The 22,277-nt window shown below is 45.6% G+C and overlaps 1 protein-coding gene across 1 annotated transcript in view; it reads right to left on the bottom strand.

Moving 5' to 3' along the window:
* Window positions 1-441: 441 nt before the first annotated feature.
* GPR137B (G protein-coupled receptor 137B) overlaps window positions 442-22,277 on the bottom strand; it is a gene marked incomplete at its 5' end in the record, with an annotated part of 49,692 nt that continues 27,856 nt past the window's right edge. Inside the window, 5 exons of the mRNA XM_077751735.1 lie at window positions 442-2,439; window positions 3,996-4,120; window positions 14,449-14,577; window positions 17,895-18,044; window positions 20,561-20,783. Coding sequence (XP_077607861.1) covers window positions 2,319-2,439; window positions 3,996-4,120; window positions 14,449-14,577; window positions 17,895-18,044; window positions 20,561-20,783 — 748 coding nt within the window. The remainder of the gene's footprint in view (window positions 2,440-3,995; window positions 4,121-14,448; window positions 14,578-17,894; window positions 18,045-20,560; window positions 20,784-22,277) is intronic.

Here is a 22,277-nt window from a genome sequence, read left to right as displayed (position 1 = left end):
CTTCTATATTCTAAATGTGCTTACAATACTTGTGCTTTAGCAATACTTTTTAAAAAGGGGACAGAAAAATAGGTTCTTAGGACATTTTTATCCTTTCCAATAAAAAAAATACTTCAGATAGCTTTATCATAAAAATACATTATGGCTTTTAGCAGTTAGTGCTAGATGTTTTAATTTTCCTGCCAGTAGTAATAGAATGATAATGTGTTGATATAGCCAGAGTATAATTGTACGATTTTAGTGATTTATTATTTAAAAAAATACCTATCCTTGAATGATCTAATTGAAGTATTTTCTGAAAGCATGATTTAATGTGAAAGTATGATTTAAAGCATAGGCCGGGTCTGCCTTTACATTCTCGTAAGTATTAGTAACAAAGACAGTATCACAAGTCAGGTGTCCTAAAAGCTACTTAGAACAACAAATTACAATACACCCAAGGAATGAGTGCAAATTTTAATAACTATTTTCAATGATATGTGATCCCAAGTCTTCCATACACTAAAAGGCGAGAACGCAGTTATGTGGGATTGTGCAGGATAAAGGTGTTCAGTACAAATTAAAAAAAAATCACAAACCATTTGACTTGAGATGGCAATCTTAAATACTATCAAGAGAAAGTAGACTTGATCTCTGTAAAATCAATGCCCAGAGATAAATTATTTAAGACCACAAAAAAAAAAAAAAGGTGATCAGAGGAAATAGGAGATATTTTGAAATGGTTTCATCATGAAGGGAGAGCTTCTGAATACAGCTTTCTCTTCCTCTGCTCCTCCTCCTCCCCTAAGACGTGAGATTTCGTAGGCAGAGCAGATACTTCCTCTCTGGTAACAGCACTTGCTCTAGTACCTTCTCTCTGGTTTGCAGAAAATTGGAGCATTGAGCCTCCCTGACTGAGGCATGCACCATGATGTTGCATTAGAGGCAGTTCTACTTCTAGAAGATCTTGGCGGTTTCAGATTAGCACCTGTGGCCAGGGAACCAGGATTTCATGACTTGGGTGTCATTTAAATGGAAGAGGACTTCCAAGCAGCCATCTAGAACATGCCCTTCTGCAGGGCTAGGCGGCAGGAATCCTACTACAGAAAACCACCCTTTTAAAATTGCAGCTTCCAACAGGCGGCCCTCAGAGCTATTTAAAAATCAAGTGGGGGGGGGGGGGGCGCCTGGGTGGCTTAGTTGGTCGCACATCCGACTTCAGCTCGGGTATTATCTCGTGGTTTGTGAGGTCAGGCTCTGTGCTGACAGCTCAGAGCCTGGAGCCTGCTTCAGGTTCTCTCTCTCCCTCTCTCTGCCCCTCCCCAACTCGTGCTCGCTCTCTCTCAATAATTAATACCTGTTAAATATTTTTTTCTAAAAATTAAAGGGCAGTACTCTAAATATGGTGGGGAATTACAGGAAAATGTTGGGACTTTCATACAGTCTTCTGGATCAAGGGCACTTAACATTCATCCCCTTTCAAGAACCCCACCTTTGTTCCTTGAAGGTAAGGAAAGATCAGTCATTTGGGAAAGGCTTGGGCTTGCGGAGGTCCCGAGGGAACGCATATCAGATTTCACTGGGCTGAGAAACCAGGCAAAGTTTCCACATAGAGCAGAGGAGGTTTAATAGTGTAAGTTCCACTCTACCACGTTTTTAACACATCGACTCCTCACCCGAGTGTATGCATTCGTGCCCTGTTGAAAGCAGTACCACCTTTGTGGCAAAATTTAGATTAGTTCAGGGCAAAACTGTTTGGACCTTAAAGAACTCGAAGGAAGGAGCCAATTACCTGGTATGAGTCAGTGGACTTTCTGCTACATTATAGCTTTTAACGCTGGAGTTGTAACCGGCTTTCCTAGATGTCAGCTGTACTTAGAGTCTGTTGAGAAGGTCCAAATCTGCATGACCCGAAGAGGTAAGAATCTGAAGAATACTTTAGTCCAAAAGCCTCAAACCACCATCAGACCATGTACTGTATACTTTTAAAGTGAATTATGCATAAAAGTCTGTGCAAACTACAAACATATATTGCAATAACATTCTCAAAAAATCCTAGTATATATCTTAGCATTATTAAGTTATATAAAATACATCTTTATAAAAGTACAGAATTTTCTTAAAGTTTAAATTATACCCACTGAAATACGCAGCCAGGCTCACGTTTTAGTACTAAAATAAGGTTTCTATCTCAATTATTGCTTTAGACCTATGGGGCCATTAGAAACCTGTAACAAATAAAAAGTCCTATTTCTTACGGAAAAGTGCCTGAAAATTTCAGCTGTCGTTAAGTTAGTCTCTCTGAAGCCTTTCACTTGAGGAATCGTCCATAAAACTCTTCACTGCTGCTGCCCCTGGCTTGGCTTGTCAGGATCCAAAATGGAGTCTGGTTGGAAAGTTCCCACGTGTGCCAGGAAGCTGTTCGTTTGCTGTCCCCAGTCATAGTAGTCTGGAGCGAAACTTAAAAAGAAAAAATATTTCTGTGACTTGAAACATTGTACTTCCTTGTGAGGACCTATTTTAGATGGACAGAACTGGGGTTTTATATAAAGTGCAGACCAGCCCAGTTTTTTAAATTTATTTTTATTTTTTTATTTTTTATTTATTTCTAGGAGAGAGAGACAGCGTGAGCAGGGGAGGGTCAGAGAGAGAGGGAGCTACAGACTCTGAAATTGGCTCCAGGCTCTGAGCTGGCAGTCAGCACAGAGCCCGACGCGGGGCTCGAACCCGCGAACCGCAAGATCATGACCTAAGCGAAAGTTAGACGCTTAACCGACTAAGCCACCCAGGCGCCCCGGACCAGCCCAGTTTTTAAAAGTAGCTTCCTGAAGTCCATGTGCAGTGGCCAGAAGTTCACCCACAACAACCTAGCAAGCACTGTACTGCCTAGAAGCATCTATTAGGAGAACCACAGACCAGTTACTGTGTGTAACAAAGTATCCCACCAACAAATTGCATCTGATGGCTCTAGACAGATAACTTCTGCATCAGTTTTGTCAGGGGTCAAGTACCAGTAATACCAGGAACTACCTTGTTGGGCTTCTGTGAGTGAATACCTGTAAAGTGCTTAGAACAGTATCTTAGTGTACAGTAGGCACTCAACAGTGTACATTTTATGTTCTCCCCTCTATGTAGTGGGCAAGGGGTCTTCTTCCACCAGGGGAACAAGGACCCTCTCTGCTCGGGGCTGCCGTTGGCAGGTGAGAGAGCAACACACCTAGCAAGAGGGAAATGCAGTGGGGGAAGGGAGTAAGAGAACATTCTAGGGAGGAGGGTGAGAACGACGTTTGACTGGGGAAGGCCTTGGTTCCTGGCTCACCTCCAGATCTCTCTGTCCTTCCCAGCTGNCGTGGATTCCGGCTGTTCCCTGCTCCCTCATCTAGTGAGCAAGCCACGCGTCCCCAGCATTTCCTCAGTCCTGCATCCCTAACACAAGGGCGCCTCTCATGGCTTCCAAGGACGTTGTTGATAATGAGGAATAGAAAAGCTAGTCTGTGTTCTATCACTCCATCCTGGGGTGGGGGTGGAGGATAATTCATGTTAAAATGTTAATGATCACCCTTTAAATGTACAAAAGATTGCCAAAAAAATAAGCTTTCATTCCAAGAAACAGATCCTTTCACAGCAAGAGGACAGGGTCCTAGGACCACAAGTAGAGAGGGGCTCAGTAAGCACTAGCTCAGCCCCTTCTTGCTCCTCTCCCCCTACCGGCCCCAAAGTCCCGGGGTCACAGGCTGGAAGAGAGGACATGATGATCCCCAGGCCCTGGGTGGCGGCTGAAGCATCACAGGTGGGAAAAGGGGAAGGGAACCCAGTAGCTGCCGCCCGCCCGTCTGCCGCAGATGAGGAAGCAGAATCCTGGGAGCTGCACTTAGTCTCTACTCAGGGGCTTCTCTGCCGCGACCCTCCAGCTCCGGGTTACTTTATGTAGGCATTTTCTCTTGGGTTGAATCGGTTTGACCGGTGTAGTCCTCAGCCTACTAACCATGCCTCTCGACCATGAACTAGGGTCTTACCTTCCCTGAAGTCCCTGAGGGGCGATGTTCCAGGCAAGGTCATCATCACTATCGTATCTTCGAGGGTTGTCAAAGAAGTAAGACCTGGGGCTGAATCCATGGCTGGGGACCATCCCGGGGTTGCTCTAGAAAGACAGTGAACTGCTCAGATACTTTGAGACTCTGCCTTCCTCTCGGCAAAGATTGAGGAAGATCTTTCTCTTGGAAACTGAAGATTCGGTGCCCATCTGAACCCAGATGTACCTGCTCAGCTACAGTGTTCGTTTTAGTTGCTCTTGTATTTAAGAGGTGTTAACTTTTTCTTTCCTAAGTATGGACAAAATCTTCTTTCGGAGTTCTCACAACAATAAATTATTGTTTTAATCCCCTACTGAAACACCAGATGCTGCCCAGAAGAGCCAAACTTGAGAGTCCAAATTAGCTATAAACCTGTATAATCAAGTGGGCATTTATAAGTTAAAATAATGATAATGATGAAGTAATTTTGAGAAGGTTTTAGATCATTTCCATATCCTGCTTCTGTAATCATTTCATCCTGTTTCTGTCCCCATGCTGAGTTCACCTCTCAAAAAATTTCAAATGACTGGTTTCATTAGGCAGAAGGTAGAAGTGTATTATATGGCAAAGCAAAGCTTGCATAAAATCCAGAATTTGTTTGGCATCGTTGTACTAGTGGTATATTTTAAACAAGAGTCTGAAACAAGGTCGGTATATGATAGGGACCTATATGGAAATTCCTCTTTTTCTAAGACTAATCTAGCCAAACACAGGAAACAAAGCTTATACAAGGTGCCTGAAAATGTATTATTTGTAGCAGTTCAGGAATGGCTCTGCAGAAGAATGATGTTGGATCCCTAATATCACACAGATAAAAAAAAAAAAAAGTAACTCCAAATGGATCAAGGACCTAAATGTAAGACTAAAAACTATAAAACTTTGAGAAGAAAAATGTAGGCACAGATCTTTGTGACCCAGGAATCTGGCAAAGGATTCTTAGAAATGGAACCAAAAGCATGAGCAACGAAAGAAAAAAATGAAATTGATTAAAATTAAAAACATCAAAAGATATCATCCAGAAAGTGAAGAAATAGCCAGAAAATAGGAACAAATATTTGCACAATCCCTGATCTGACAAGGGACTTGTATCTAAAATATACAAAGAACTCTTACAACTCAATAATAAACAACTCCATTTAAAAATGGGCAAGGGATCAGGGCAGCTGGGTGGCTCAGTCACTTAAGGGGTCCACTTCGGCTCAGGGTGTGATCTCACAGTTCACGAGTTCGAGCCCCACGTAAGGCTCTGTGCTGACAGCTCAGAGCCTGGAGCCTGTTTCAGATTCTGTGTTTCTATCTCTCTTCCTCTTGCCTATTCTCTCTCTTNATCCCTGATCTGACAAGGGACTTGTATCTAAAATATACAAAGAACTCTTACAACTCAATAATAAACAACTCCATTTAAAAATGGGCAAAGGATCAGGGCAGCTGGGTGGCTCAGTCACTTAAGGGGTCCACTTCGGCTCAGGGTGTGATCTCACAGTTCATGAGTTCGAGCCCCACGTAAGGCTCTGTGCTGACAGCTCAGAGCCTGGAGCCTGTTTCAGATTCTGTGTTTCTATCTTCTCTTCCTCTTGCCTATTCTCTCTCTCTCTCTCTCTCTCAAACATTAAAGATTCCTTATTTTAAGAAAAGGGGGGAGCGGGCAAAGGATCTCAACAAAAATTCCTCCAAGGACAATTACAAACGCCCGACACGCACAGGAAAAGATGCTGGACATCATTAGTGATCAGGGAAATGCAAATCAAAAGGCATAATGAGGTACCAGCCATCCAGGAGATCTAGAATCAAAAAATCAAGTGCTGGGGAAGACGTGGAGGAGCCAGAAGCCTCAGACTACTGTAAGATGGCGCTCCTACTGTGGAAAACAGTCTGGAAGGTCTTTTTTTTTAAAAAAAAACATGCAACATCGACTTCCAGGAAGATGGCGGAGTAGGAGGGGCCTGAGCTCACCTCATCCCATAGATCCAACCAGATGACACAACAGTGTAAATAATCCAGAAAACAACCCAAAGACTGAGAACAAACACCACAAGTAAACGTAGAGAAGGAGTCCCATCAAAGATGGTAGGGAGAGCAGAGACGTGCTCAGTGCAGGTGGGAAGGACCTGTGGGCACAGAGACAGAACCTTACACCCCCAAGCCTGTGTGGGGAAGTGAATCCCCATGATATTTGGCTCTGAAAACCAGAAGGGCCAAATTTCCTGCGTTTTCACAACCAGCTGGCCTGAAAGCCTGGAATTTTAAAACTCAGCAGGCTCAGTTCCGAGAGGCTGGAGGGAGAGGGGAAACCGCGTCCCACAAAGAGACAGCACACCAAACATCCTGGAAGCTACAGTTTGAAAGATGCCTGGCGCATACGGGAGGGACAGTTATTTACTAATCTCAGCCTGTAGCAGAGGGACAGATTTCACTGGGAGACTCCTTCGGGAACAAAGGAGCTGGCTGGCACGGGGCATTCGGGTCCCACCCCCCACCCCCAGCATAAACACAGCCACCTGCGAGAGCCAGGACAGCTCTAGCACCCCTGGGCCTGCCTCATCCTTGGTGTTGTGGGTCCCCTCCCCCAGAAGGCAGTCACAAACTTTGCAAAAGCCGAGTGTCCCTACTGTGTGTCCTGCAGGGCCTGGGTCCTGGCAGCAGCGGTGGGTCACCCCCCACGGAGCATGCCAGCACCTTGTTAAAACTGTAAGCCCTGCCCTCCTGCACACTGCAGAGCGGCCCAGGCCAGCAAGTCCTAGGGTAGAGGACCCGCCCTGCACAACTTCACAGGCAATGCGCATTCCATTTGCACACTTTCGGAGCAATCCAGGCTGGTGGAGGGACATCCCCTCTGTAAAAGGCCCAGCTCCCCCTTGTTAAAAGTGCACACCCCACTACTACTTTCAAGGGCAGGAGAAGTAGCTGACTTTTCTAACACACAGAAACAGAATCAGGGGCTCCTGGGTGGCTCAGTCAGTTAAGCATCTGATTTCAAACCACCTCACACCTGTCAGAATGGCTAAACTCAAAAACACAAGAAACATGGGTTGGTGAGGATGTGGAGAAAAAGGAACTCACATGCACTTTTGGGCGGAACGCAAACTGGTGTAGTCACTGTGGAAAACGGTATGGAAGTTCCCTCAAAAAATTAAAAATAGAACTACTCTATGATCTAATAATTGCACTAGTAGGTATTTACCAAAATACAAAAACACTAATTCAAAGGGATATATGCAACCTTGTGTTTACTGCAGCGTTATTTACAAGAGCCAAATTATGGAAGCAGGCCACGTGTTCACTGAAGACGAACGCATAAAGATGTGGTGTGGGTGGGTGTGTGTCTATATCTATATCTATATAAATAAAACACTGGAATATTACTCAGCCATAAAAAAGAATCAAATCTTGCCATCTGCAACAACATGGATGGTGCTAGATAGTATTATGCTAAGCAAAATAAACCAATCAGAGAAAGACAAATACCATGCGATTTTCACTCAAAACAAATGAGCAAAGGGGGGAAAAAAAAAGACAAACCAAAAACCAGACTCTTAACTCTAGAGAACAGTTACCACAGGGAAGATGGCTGGGGGTGGGGGAAAACAGGAGGGGAATTCTGAGTACACTTGATGAGGACTAAGAAATCTATGGAACTATCAAACTGCTATAATTTACACCTGACACTAATACAACACTATATGTTACCTACACTAAAATTTTAAAAAAGTTCCACATAGAGTTACCATACGACCCAGCATTTGCATTCCTAGGCATACATCTAAAAGAAACGAAGACCTATGTTCCCACAGAAACTTGTACATTGATGTTTATAGTAGCACTGTTCTTAAGAGCTAAGAAATGGAGGGGCCTCTGGGTGGCTCAGTTGGTTGGGCATCAGACTTGGGCTCAGGTCATGATCTCATGATTCGTGAGTTCGAGCCCCACATCAGGCTCTGCTGACCGCTCAGAGCCTGGATCCTGCTTCGGATGCTGTCTCCCTCCNACTCTTAACTCTAGAGAACAGTTACCACAGGGAAGATGGCTGGGGGTGGGGGAAAACAGGAGGGGAATTCTGAGTACACTTGATGAGGACTAAGAAATCTATGGAACTATCAAACTGCTATAATTTACACCTGACACTAATACAACACTATATGTTACCTACACTAAAATTTTAAAAAAGTTCCACATAGAGTTACCATACGACCCAGCATTTGCATTCCTAGGCATACATCTAAAAGAAACGAAGACCTATGTTCCCACAGAAACTTGTACATTGATGTTTATAGTAGCACTGTTCTTAAGAGCTAAGAAATGGAGGGGCCTCTGGGTGGCTCAGTTGGTTGGGCATCAGACTTGGGCTCAGGTCATGATCTCATGATTCGTGAGTTCGAGCCCCACATCAGGCTCTGCTGACCGCTCAGAGCCTGGATCCTGCTTCGGATTCTGTCTCCCTCCCTCCCTCTCTCTGCCCCTCCCCTGCTTGCTCGCTCTCTCAAATATTAAATTTTTTTTTTAAAAAGCTAAGAAATGGAAACAATTCAAATGTCCAACAGGTAATTGGTTAAACAAGATGTGATATATCCATACAATGAAATATTACTCAGCCATAAAAAGGAATAAAGTACTAACATGTACTGTAATACAGATGAACCCTGAAAACATTACGCTGAGTGAAAGAAGCCAGTCACAGAAAACCATACACGATATGATCCCCCTGTAAAAGTCCACAATAGAGAAATTAATAGATACAGATTAATAGTTGCTCAGGGGCTGAGGACAGCAGATGGGGAGTGATAGCTAAAAGGGCACAGGCTTCTTGCTGAGGTGATAAAAAATGTTCTCAAAAGTGTAGTGATGGATGTACATACCTGACTACACTGAAAACCACAGAACAGGATACACGAATGGGTGAACTGCATGGTATGGGAATTCTCTTTCATTAAAGCTGTTTAAGCAACAACAAAAACACGGAGATTCTCAAACTTCACAGGGCATTCAAGTCACTCGGGTGCATATTATTTGAAACGGGGATTCCCAGAACCTATGCCCAGCAGATCCTGATCTAGGTCTAGAATGTGGCCAGAGTCAGTACTGACACTGAGCACCTTGGGACCCTGATGTGGACGGCAGGGAGCCACACCGAGAAGATGGTCACATTGGCTTTAGTGACGCCGAATGCAGAGGCTTGTTTATACCAACCGGATGATGGGTAGCGGTGGTAGATAACACTTGAAAAATTCCTCCACCTGCAGTGTGCTCTCTTAAAGTCAATGAAACAGGAGTTGTATTATAATTCCCCCCACACTCAAAGGAATATTAGACTTTTTTCTCCAAGCAATTACTGGAGTTACAGAGAGTAATCAGATTACTATGGAGTCAAGCAGATTAGCAACGTAGCTTCCCCAAACCTTCTGCCAAGGAAAGCCACAGCGCAACACAGCAATTAACGTTATGGACTCAGGAGCCAGACTGGGTTTGGTCCCCGCTGTGTCTCCAACTAGCCATGTGACCCCGAGCCTCAGTTTCCTCATCTAAGTGTGATACTACTTTCTATCTCACAGGACTGGCACGAGGATTCAAGTGCTGTTTAGAACCGTGCCTGCACGCATACGCACTGCACTGTACAGCTGTTAGCTATTAGCAAACTCTGCACGTAATAATGGCATTAACTCTTAGCCCCGCCTGGGGTATTTTAGGAAAACTGGTGCTTCACCAAGCCAAATCTGACACTCATGTTACCTGCTCATCGGAGTTAGTCCGTGAGTAGAAAAGGGAGAATGTTTTTCTATTTAGGGTCATGCTTCCTTCCTACTGAAGTCACTTCCTCGTGGTAATTAGGAGGAAGTATTGTGCGGGGCATAAAGAGTGGCCATGACACTAATCTGCTACTGCCGGTGGGAGCCCCTCATGAGTGGCTCATGGACTGGGAGTCCCGGAGACCTTTCTCTGCAACATCACAAATGTTTCCACAATTCGTGTGTGAAGATGTAACCTGCCTTTTCCGTCATCTAAACACTGGCACTAATGGTACAAACGCAGCGGAGAAAGTGCTGGCAGCTCAAAACCTGCTTCGGATCCTCTGTTCCCCTCTCTCTCTGCCCCCCAACCCCGCTTTCTCTCCCTTAAAAAAAAAAATTAAAAGATGGTCTTTGACAAAGAGGAAGTTACTCGTTGTATTAAATCTCAAGCCTTGGGCTTTTTTTTTTTTTTTTTATTTTGAGAGAGAGAGAGAGAGACAGAGAGAGAGAGAGAGAAGTGGGGCTGACGCAAAGCAGGGCTCGTGCTCACTGATGTGACTCAAACTCACGAACCATGAGATCATGACCTAAGACAAAGTCAGATGCTTAACAACTGAGCCACCCAGGCACCCCTCGGGCCTGTCTTTTTACTACGTGTTGTGACAAAATGGAACGTATGCACACGACACTTCTGCTGAGAGAGAGCTGTTTTCAGGAAAAGACTCGGAGCGGTGTGAGTTTAACTACCTTCTTCCATGCAACTTAGTGACTCAGACAGACCATGCTTCTTTGGACATGGGTGTTTGGCAGACACTTGAAAGTAAAGGCAAGAATGGGTGGATGGCATTTGTTGTCACTGATCACATTTGAGTTAAGCCATAATTAAAGCTTTGGGAAACCCGTGTTCCCCACCATGAGCCAGAGGGCATCCCAATTCTTCAAGAGGTTCCTGATGAGATGAGTGGTGATATTTAAGGAATGAATGTTAGAAGATCTGCAGAACTCAGGAAGCCAGTGTCTTCCCGATGACCAGTGCATCTTACAAACACCGCGTGGATAAAAGGTCCATTCAAAGTGCAAGACAGACTAAGGGACGTCAGGGTACGACAATCTGAACAGTTCACTGGTGTGGTTCTAGGGTCCATACTGCACGTAGCTTTTCAGAAACCACGACTTGCCAGTTTTGATGTGTATCAAAGAAAAATATCCACAATTAGGTTAAAACTTATTAAAACGCTCGACTTCACTGCGACCACGTATCTCTGTGAGGCTAGATTTTCTTCATCTACTCAACCAAAACAACATATTCCAACAGAAGCAGATAGAATCCAGATGTCCTCTATTAAACCAGGCCCAAGCCCCCCAAAATTTAAAACAATGCTATTCATCTATTTTGGTTTGGAAAATGTTCTTTCTCATTAAAAAGTTAGGGTAATATTATTTTTAGTGAATTAATTTGTTTAATGTTTATCCATTTTTGAGAGAGAGAGAGAGAGAGAGAGAGAATGAATGGGGGAGGGGCGAGGGGGGGAGAGGATCCGAAGTGGCTTCTGTGCTGACAGCAGCGGGCCTGATGCACGGCTTGAACTCATGAACCACGAGATCACGACCTGAGCTGAAGTTGGAGGCTCAACCAACTGAGCCACCGAGGCTCAGTTGTTTNTTTTAAATGACACACACACACACACACACACACACACACACACACACACACACACCTTTCCAAACAAGAGCCTTTGGGGGTCCTCAGTAATTTATCAGTGCAACCCCTAAGACCCAAAGCAATCTCGAGAAAGAAGAACAAAGCTGGAGGCATCATGTGCCCCATTTCAACTATATTACAAAGCTACAGTCATCAAAACAGTAATGGTGTTGGCATAAAAACAGACACACAGCTCAATGGAACAGAACCCCATGCTTGCAAGGTCACTTTATAACAAAGCAGCCATGAATACACCATGGGAAGAGGACAGTCTTTTCAACAGATGGTGTTGGGAAAACTGGACAGCCACATGGAAAAGAACGGAACTGAATGACCATCTTATACCAAATACAAAAATTAACTCAAAATCGATTAAACTACTTGAATGCAAGAACTGAAATGATAAAACTCCTCCTAAAAGAAAACACGAGTGAGCTCCCTGATGTCAGCCCTGGCGATGATGTGGAGTTGGTACCGAAAGTAAATGAGACCAATGCAAAACCAAACAAGCGGGACCACATCAACTAAAAAGCTTCCGTACAGCAAAGGGAACCATAAACAAAATGAAAAGATAACCTATTGAGTAGGAGATGTTTGCAAATCATATATCCAATAAGGGGTCAGTATCCAAAATACCTGAACTCCTACAAGTCAACAGCAAAAACCCAATGAAAAACAGGCAAAAGACCTGAACAGACATTTCGCCAGAGACCTACAGGTGGCCAACAGGTGCGTGAAAAGATGCTGGACCTCACCTGTCATCAAAACAAATCAAAACCACAGTGAGCTACCACCTCACACCTGTCAGAATGGCTACCATGAAAAAGACAAAAAGTAACAAGTGTTGGCGAGGATATGGAGAAAAGGAAACCCTTGTGCACTCTTGATGGGAAGGCAAACTGGTGCAGCCACTGTGGAAAATGGTTCCTCAAAAATTTAAAATTGAACTACCCTACAACCCCATAATTCCACTTCTACCCGTTCATCCGAATAAGAACATTAATTTGAAAAGATACACACACCCTCATGTTTGCTGCAGCATTATTAACAGTAGCCAGGACGTGGAAACCACCTACGAGGTCGTCAATGGATGAAAAGCTAAGGAAAATATATACGCGCTGGAATATTACCCAACCACAAAAAAGAACAAAATCTTGCCACTCGCAAACAACATGGATAAACCTTGAGGGCATTATGCTAAGTGACATAAGTCAGACAGAAAACGATAAACACCATGTCATGTCACTTAGGTGGGCTCTAAAAGGAAATAAAGAAAACCCCCATGGATATAAAGATCAGATGGGTGGCTGCCTAAGGTGGAGGATGGGGGGGTGGGTGAAATGGGCAAAGGGGGTCAAAAGATAAAAACTTCCAGTTACAAAATGAGTAAGTCCTGGGGACATCACGGACAGCCTGGGGACCACATTGTCCTGCGTATTTGAAAGAAATTCAGAGTGTGGACCTTGAAAGTTCTCCTCACAAGAAAAAAATACCTGTAACTACGTAGTGATGGATGTCAGTGGGACTTACGGTGATCATTTTGCAATATCTGCAGATATCAAACCATCACACTGTACACCTGAAACTACTATGTCAATTACAGATCAGTAAAAATAAATTAATTCATGTAAAGTGTTCTGAGACCCCAAAGTTTAAGAACCACTGCTCTAGAAAACAACAGAGCTATTCCAGGCACTATAGCCAAGTAACTCCAACTACACGCAGTATGCTAAGGACGACAGACGACATAATGAGACATGACAGTACAAGTTAAGACGCTATTCTGTGTTCATTTAATAAAACAGTACTTTAAACACTATCAGATTAGCCTTTCTCTCATTAAATTCGGACATCCACTCTCCTCTTCGGGCTGCCTTGGGCTTAAGGAGCCCAGTTCTGAAGCCCGTGAAACACAGGGAAGTGATGAAAAGGCACATACGAAGCCTGGGTGAGGCCTTGATGGGCATGGGGAGTCTGATTAAGAGACCCCTTCGGTATCCCTCAGTCAAGCAAGCAAGGCACCCAGAAAAATTCAGGGAAGGAAAGAAAACAAGGCAGCTGGGCTCCTGGCCCAGAACCCACTGCCTGCCTGTCCCGTCTCTTTGCCTGTGAGCCCAGAGCATTTAGGATGTGACTGTACAGATGCCTCTGGCTGTTCCCAAAGCAAGTGAAGGTCGGATGAAGTGCAGGGCCACTTCCTAAGAAATCATGGAAGAGGAGGAAACAGACCCCGAGGTCTAGAAGATGCTGCCCACCTGCCTGGTCTGCGGGGGCCTCGGTCAGGCTGTGCTGCAGGGAAAACACGGCGGGCTGGCTATCATGCCTGTGCTTTTCCGTCTCACCCACGCTTGGCTCACACTGGCCCAAACCCACTCACTCTACTTTTCCATGGGTTTCATAGATCAGTGACTCAAAATTCTAGCACTGGTTGGTGTGGCTGGAATAATTCACAAAGCCAATGCTCCCAGGAGTTTCCTCACTCCAGCAAGTTGTGCATTTTCTGTCCTGTCCTCACAAAGACATTTATATGAAGCTGGCTGAGTGGAAATGGGACCAAACAGAGAGTGGGGTCAGCATTCCTCACGGTGTTTCCCTATCACCGCGTCCCCTACTCACTGTCCAGTGTAACAGGGATGAAGAACTGGAGCCCCATTTTCTATTTCCCTTTGCTAAAATCCAAGCTTATAGATGGGGTTGGCCCCAAGGCAAGGCTCAGATACCAATGAGACTGTTGCTGCTTTAGGAAAAGCTTTAGCTCCAGGCCTTGAGATGCAACTAAAAGTGTTAGCTGAGAAATGAATTTCCTTTGAAAAGAGTTAAGCAAAAAGACAGTCACAGACAGATCAAGGAAATTTTTATATCAAGACAGGATGGAAGAGGCACGCGACTAAAAACCCTAAGAAAAAAATCAGACTGCACATTTTGTGACTAGAAGCAGATCTTTCCTGCAAACATCAAATGATGTACTCACAAGGTCCTTTGTAGGGTTTCTAACTCGGAAGAAGTAGACGACCAAGGTGGTGGGTAAGAGCTCCCACACGAAAAGAACCACTCCAAACACCACGTATCCGGCATCCCCCAGCTGGTTTTTCAGATCCGCCTGTGGAAAAGAGAGGGAGGAAATGGAGTCACCTGACTGAGGGTGGAGGAAAGAAGTCTGATTTGATTCTTCCTAACATGAACAGAGACTAATTCTAATCCTGTGATGTGTAGGCTGAAATCAGGCAATACTAACAGTCCAGACCTCAGGTGGGGACTTATTTTAGCCACACAGGAGAGAGAATTATCATCTTCAAAAGAGTCAAGCACAGAAACTGCCCATCTCTGATGTCTTATTACTCCACCCTCCAAAATCTTCCTTATATCCATCCAAATTAAGTCTCCTGAATTGAAGCTGATTTTCTTTCCTTCAACAATCAAATAATGAGAGGTTATGTCACCCCCTCCCCAATTTTTAAGAGCAGCACGTAACTGTGACCCCTTGTCTCATTCCTGGAATAAACACATGAATGTTTTTAACAGGGGTGGGGGAAATGGAAGAGGGGCAGAGAGAGAGGGAGAGGGAGAATCTCAAGCAGGCTCCATGCTCAACATGGAGCCAGATGCATGGCTCGATCCCACAACCCCAGGACCATGACCCAAGCCGAAATCACCAACTGAGCCACCCAGGCACCCCAATCCATCAATTTTTAAACTTCTCTTCACATTAACCATCTCCTATTCTTTACCCTTTAAAACTTGTTGCAGGCTAGACTGTCTGGAAACAACTGTTCAGGGCCAGGACGTTTGTCTGGATCAGTGAGACAGCTGATTGGGCCCAGTGTGTAGTCTCTTCCCTCCCTGCAGGGCACAGGGCGGGCCTGTGAGCAGCACACACAGTCGTGTCTGGGAAGCTCCGCCAGAGAGGCCAGCATTTCAAACCAAGACAGTGCACCAAATCAAGCCACAGCAGGCCGATCACCTCAACTTAATCCTTCTGCCTTGTCTGTTACATGGTATTTGAAGTACAGTAACCAGTGCTAACCATGCCACTCTTCAGAAAGATCACTCTCAAGCTTTGCATCTTATGTCCCATTTCTAATACATCTCAGTAGTACGCTGTCCCTTCTATTCATTCTACACAAATAATGGGCAACTTGTGGCCACCTGTTAGGTTTGCTGCTAGATTCTTTTGGTTACAACACACAGGTCTAGCTATTCATGAACAAATATCCCCCTAAAAAAACATCAGAACTTTCAAGATTGTGGTATTTTAAATTTGTTATCATCAGAAGCCCTTAGTTGAAAGAAAAATTGAAGTAATTATTTTGTTAAAACTTAACCTCTGTTGTTCAATGGGTATGAAGTTTCAGTTTGGGAAAATGAGCAACATCTGGAGATGGATGGTGGTGATGGTTGCCCAACAATGGCAATGTGCTTAATGCCAGTGAACTGTACACTTAAAAGTGGTTACAACTATAAGTTTTAAGTATATTTTACTCCAATGAGATCCTTTGTGTTTTATGAATAAGTCTCTAATTTATTATTGCTTAAAATTTACACATACGTATATATATATATATACATATACATATTTCATATATATATGAAATCTATTTATTTTTAGAGAGAGAGAATGAGAGAGAGCGAGCGAGCACACAAGCAGGGGAGGGACACAGAGAATCCCAAGCAGGCTCCATGCTGTCGGCACAGAGCTTGATGTGGGGCTCAAACCCACAAACCATGAGATCATGACCTGAACTGAAACCAAGAGTCGGATGCTTAACCTACTGAGCCACCCAAGCACCCCAAAGTTTTTATTTCTTTATATTTGATTTTCTCAAAACAGGGCACACCTTCAGCAGTGCCCAACTTTCTACCATCCTGCACATGTGGTATTGGTTTCGATGGTGGTGGCTGTTTTAATCCTTTTTAATTATAATACCTTCCATGTGCCTCTCCTTACATGTTTATCATGGTCAGTTAATGCCTTCATCCAAGGACACCTGGGTGGCTCAGTTGCCTGGGCATCCGACTTTGGCTCAGGTCATGATCTCACAATCCATGAGTTCAGGCCCCAAGTCAGGCTCTGCACTGACAGTTCGGGGCCTGGAACCTGCTTCAGATTCTGTCTCCCTCTCTCTCTGCCCCTCCCCCACTCATACTCTGTCTCTCAAAACAATATATAAAATAAAAACAAAATTAAATAAATAAAATAATAAAAATTTTAAAAATTAATAAAGTAAAATAAAATAAAATAATGCCTTCCTCCAGCATCTTAATTTGGTCCAGGTTCTGAGCACCATTGGGATTTGTATATGGCTGAGTATTAAGTATTGTCCAGGAAAAGTTAAAGAGATTTTGCAATTCAATCCAGTAGACTCTCGTCATAAAACAGAAGTTCTACTTCTCTCTTGTATGGCTTATCTATGTGTGTGTTCTCCTCAGTGGACATAAATCGCTCCCCCAGGCAGGCAGGGAGTCTGTGCTCATTTGCCACTCAGTCCAGGACTGAGGACAAAGCATCACTATTTCCCAAATGAGGGGATGCAGACTTCCGCTCGGTCTTTTTCATTTTGAGCTTTTGTGAACAAGCTGTGAATGCCAGATGATACGTCACTACCTTTGTTCGTTGCTTTATAATTTATGAGTTTCTAGAACATATTAAATGAGAGAATATCAGATGGAGACCATTGCTAAAAGGAGCTTTTACTAACACCTTAGTATCCCCAGTCATTTTTGTCTCAATTTCTCCAAATGCTGTTGTTTACATGCTCCATTTTTTTAAGTCATGGTTTTACATATTTTCCGAAACCCGCATACACTCTGTTTTGCCTTGGTAAATTTCACCTTTTGTATTAAAAAACATTTTTTTTAATACTTTATTTTTGAGAGAGAGAGAGACAGCATGAGCAGGGGAGGATCAGAGAGAGAGGGAGACACAGAATCTGAAGCAGGCTCCAGGCTCTGAGCTATCAGCACAGAGCCCGACGCAGGGCTTGAACCCGGAACCATGAGATTGTGACTTGAAGTCGGACACTTAACCAACTGAGCCACCCAGGTGCCCCAATTAAATTTCACCCTTTAAGAAAACCATCTTACATTTATATGGAAGCACTTAAATTTTTTAAGTACTACTTGACAAGAGCCCCAGAAAGGAGAAAGGAGACGTGTGTGCGTGTCTGCGTGTGTGCGTGTCTGTGTGTGTGCGGGCACAGATATATGCTAGTTTTCTCAGAAATGTGAGCTGGAACAAGCCAGGTACTATGATCCCATTTTTACAGATGAGGATGCAGATACCACACAGGTAAGTCACTGTCAAGGTCACCCAGCTATTTAGCAGCAGAAGCAAGGAGCTAGCTTATACCTCTCTGCCACATGGGATGCTGCGAAGCAAAGAGTCGCCGTTCAGGTGACAGCTCGCCGGCGCCCACTGACCTGGTCTGATACATTGTACCAGTCGTAATCAAAGGAATGGACGTTCTTGCTCTGAGAAAATGAGAGGATGAACAGGTTGTAGCAGGCCCGGGAGGCGTAGAGCAGGATGACGGTCACTCCGATGGCAGTCACTTGACACACAGAGGAGCCCTGGAAAAGCAGGAGCCATGAGGGCTGCGCCCATTCTGGGTCAGGGACACCAGCCTCCTCCCAGCCTGTGTTCAGACCTAGTAAGCCCTTCGGATCTCAGAGGCACGCACTGCGGTGTCCGCTGAGCTCCATCAGAAGCCTCCACCCTCAGACAATAAACCCAAGCCCAAGCTTCATTCCATCCCACATCCTCTCTAAAAATTGCTTTAAAATTTTTAATGTCTTTTTTTAAATTATTTTTGAGAGAGGGAGAGACAGAGAGCAAGCAGGGGAGGGGCAGAGACAGAAGGAGACACAGAATCTGAAGCAGGCTCCAGGCTCTGAGCTGTCAGCACAGAGCCTGATGTGGGGCTCGAACCCACAAACTGTGAGATCATGACCTGAGCTGAAGTCGGATGCCTAATGCCCAAGAGACTGAGCCACCCTGGTGCCCCTCCCCTTGCAACTTTCAAATTATCTTCATATACATGCTTCAAATTCTGGAAGTTGATTTGGAGATGCCTTAAAATATGGGCCATTTGGCTCAAGTTAGGTTTGTAAAAATAAGAAAGTGGCTTATGTTGTTCAGTCTCCAAGACAATCCCCAACTTATGAGCCCAGCGCGCAGCCACTGGCCCAGGAAGAGTCCATCTAGGCAGGATGGCGGCTGGGAGAGCGCAGTCCCCCTGGCGGTGGCTCTGGGCAGGGTGCCCTTCCTCGAATTCCAGAATCTTCTAGGCCGGAAGCACTGGAACCACAGTGTCACTCCAGACTTGGAATTACATGTAAATCGGTGATTTGTGCCCCAATTTATCAAGCTATCAATTTACAGTCAAAGGGCCCCAGTGAGAAATACATACTTCAGAGACAACCAAACCACTGAAATTGGTTTTTGAGATTTGCATGTGAAAGTCACTAATTAACGATTTCGCCAGTAGTTTATTAGCCTGTTTGCCATGGGGTAACCTAAACGGTAACTTGACACTGAAATTTAACCCTTTCTGTAAAAAACATGATTCTGATCTTTGTGGGTTTTTTTCTTTTCAAAAATTTCTTTCAGTGTTCACTTATTTTGAGAGAGAGGGAGAGAGTACCCAGGGGAGGGGTGAAGAGAGAGAACTTACAAGTGAAAGAAACTACTCTTGTTGTACTGAAGTCTTTTGGGATTTAGCAAGAGGCCAGCAAATCACAGGACGGCTGGTTATGGCTCTGCGTTTCTGGAGTGAGAGGCACAGATTGTAATCTCCCGGCCACCGCCAAAGACGCGACACTGCGGGAGACAGAGCTGCCTCCCAGTCTTCAGACCACAGCCAGGTGGGCGGCGTGGCACAGGAGGCAGCCAAGCAGGTCTGCACGGACACGGTCATGGAGGGCGAGAGCAGGGGAGCTGCGGAAATCACTCAACTGGTTTACAAATGAGGAAACCAAGGTCCACAAAGGTGAAGTGACTGGTGTCCTGGTGCTTCTACCGGCCTCCACCCTTCACGGAGCTTCTCGACAAAGGGAGACGTGGGATCAGGCCGCTGGGGGGCACTTGGGCACCTCAGGCCCAGGAGCATGTCTGCCCTTTTTTAAGTTATTTTTTTAATGTTTACTTTTGAGAGAGAAAGAGAGACAGAGTGCTACTCGAGTAGGGAAGGGGCAGAGACAGGAGATACTGAACCTGAAGCAGGCTCCAGGCTCTGAGCTGTCAGCACAGAGCCCGACGTGAGGCTTGAACCCATGACTCACGAGATCATGACCTGAGCTGAAGTCGGACAGTTAATCGACTGAGCCACTGAGGAGCCCCTGTCCTTTATACCTCTGGGGAAAGGAAGGAGAACACCGAGATTCTAGGGTGTGCCCCACGGCAGCAAAATGGGTGAAGGGGCCAGGAGCTTCCCTCCCATGGCACCTGGCTCCCACCCTGACCAATCAGCACGAGAGACAGACGTTGTTCTGAACTCTGGGGGGAGGTGTCCACACTGGAGTGTCCACCACCCCCAGCCCAAATTGCAGCTGACAGACCCCGGGGCCAGACTGCCGGGTCCCAAGCTTGGCTGTCCATCCCGTGACTGCATAACCCAGGGCGAGCTCCTGACCTCTCTGCCCTGGCCCCGCTGTCTAGAAAGTGGGGAGAAAACCTACTCCCAGGATCTGTGAGAACTGCATTAGCTTCCCCGTGTAGAATGCTTCTCTTCTATCAAAGTGCCTGGAACGCAGGGGTCACCGGGTGTGTTTCTACTAATATTTCTACTAATATCAGCATGGTCAATCCTGCCGAGTCCTTTAAGATGCTGGTTAAACACTGTACCTATAACCAGAGGTGACCTTTCTGCATTAACTGCACACCCGCCAGGACACTGAGTCAGCTTGAATGGAACCCTCTGTGCATTCAAAGTTCACAGACGACACAGCTCCGTGTGTCGGCAACCACGGCACGGCTAATCATTTCTAGGAAGGCAGGTGTGAAAGGTATTTGTTGAGTTTTGTTTGCAACCAGGAAACTAGTTTTAGAACAAGTCTGCTGAAGGGATCTTGACCGCCATCCCACCTACCTTAGACTCCAGATAAATGTTGGCTAAGGACATCTTCGAGATTTTGTAGAGACAGATGGAGAGCGAGACGGCACACAGCACGAAGAGAGTGTCATTGATGGCCACACGCACGGAAACAATGACCTTCCTCTCCCAGTTTCCTGTCTTCACCAACACCGCGCAGGTTAAATTCACCAACAGGAAAATGAGGCTGATGAAGAGCGAGGCCAGGTAGAGGGGTAACCTGGAAGGGACCAGAGAGAAACGTCAGGCGCCGCGCCCTGCACGCTGGCTATATGTTCTGGATCCCCTGGGGGCCTTAGCGTCGTCATCTGAACGCAGACTAAATAACACCAACTTTGCAGGGTGGTGTTGAGGACTAAGTGCATGTGTATACAAGGTTGTACACCCTAAAAAAAGTCATGGATGGAGGGGGAGTCCGGGTGGTGCTCACATTTACCCGGGGACACTCACTACTGAGGCAGTAATCTGTAGTCACTGCAAACCTGCCCAAGCACCTCACTCGAGGTTGAACAGATACAAGCTTCTAGGTCATTGCCAATTTTCACTTGCAGCTTCCTGGATCTATACATTTGGAAATCCAAATGATGGAAACCGTCAGCTAACAGTGGTTTTGAAGCTACAGAGTGATGCTGGTGTCTTCAAAAGCTGTAACAGACCTGGACACAGAACCTCAGATTGTAGTCCCAGCTCCAGACCTCATGTCACCCACAGGACCCATGGAGGGAGGGACAGAGGGAGAAAGAGAGTGTAAGTAAAGGGTGAGAAAGCCAGGCATAAGTCAACACTGACTGTGATAGGACACGTTTCCATCTTGGATTTGCCCACAATGGCAACCAAGCCTCCACTACAGCTTCCCTCCTTTCTATGACCCTGCCCTGCCCTCATCTGCCTAACATGACCCAGAGAGGAAGGGCGTGGGAGACACACGGAGCTGAGTCAGGCCAAACTCTGGGCCAAACTCTGGGCCACTCTGGGCTGCACGCCCTTATCTGTGAAACAGAGATGAGAACTCCTGTTCTGCCTCAAAGAGCTGCCGTGGAAATATTCTTGTTTCTCCTCTGTCCTCACCCCCACGGAGCCTCAAGGTCTCACCCCGGCCTCTCCTACTGCCCGCAAAGTCTTCACCTCTTCCTGTCATTCCTTCCTCCGCAGGTGCTCCCCTGCTGACCCCACGTTCTCCCAGGCCCCCAGGCCCCACTCGCCAAGCCCAAAGGTGGCAACTCTTGGCCGCCATCTTTCCCCACCTTCCTGGGGCTCCCTAGTCCTTCACTCCAAAGCCCTCTCCTGCCTCCTGTTCCCCTGAGCCTGCCCCCTTGGATTGCCCTTAGTTCCTCTTCCTCCTCCTAAGTGACATCTTTGGCTCTCACCTCTACCCTAGTTCCCTGGGAAATACGTTCACTCTTACAGCTTCTGTACCACCAGGTTCATAAAGATCTTGTCTTGAGCCACTGCCCCCGTCCTACAACCAGATCCACGTTCCAAAGAGCCTGTCACCTCAGACCATGTCCAAGCCTAATTCCCGATGGTCTTCCTCGAGCACTTCTCTGGGTTTTCCTGTTTCTGTGAAAAACACCATCAGTTTTTAATTTTTTGGCAGACTCCTAAACTATAAAGGTCTTCTCTGATTACAACCCCGGTTTGCTAAGCTATCAAGGTCAACAGAGTCTTTATTCCTGCTTCCCCATGTGCCCCCTTCTCCACCCTCACCAACCAC

Source organism: Crocuta crocuta, unplaced genomic scaffold (genome assembly GCF_008692635.1).
Source record: "Crocuta crocuta isolate KB4526 unplaced genomic scaffold, BGI_CrCroc_1.0 scaffold59-1, whole genome shotgun sequence".
NCBI lineage: Eukaryota > Metazoa > Chordata > Mammalia > Carnivora > Hyaenidae > Crocuta > Crocuta crocuta.
This window is presented reverse-complemented; position numbering and strand designations above follow the sequence as displayed.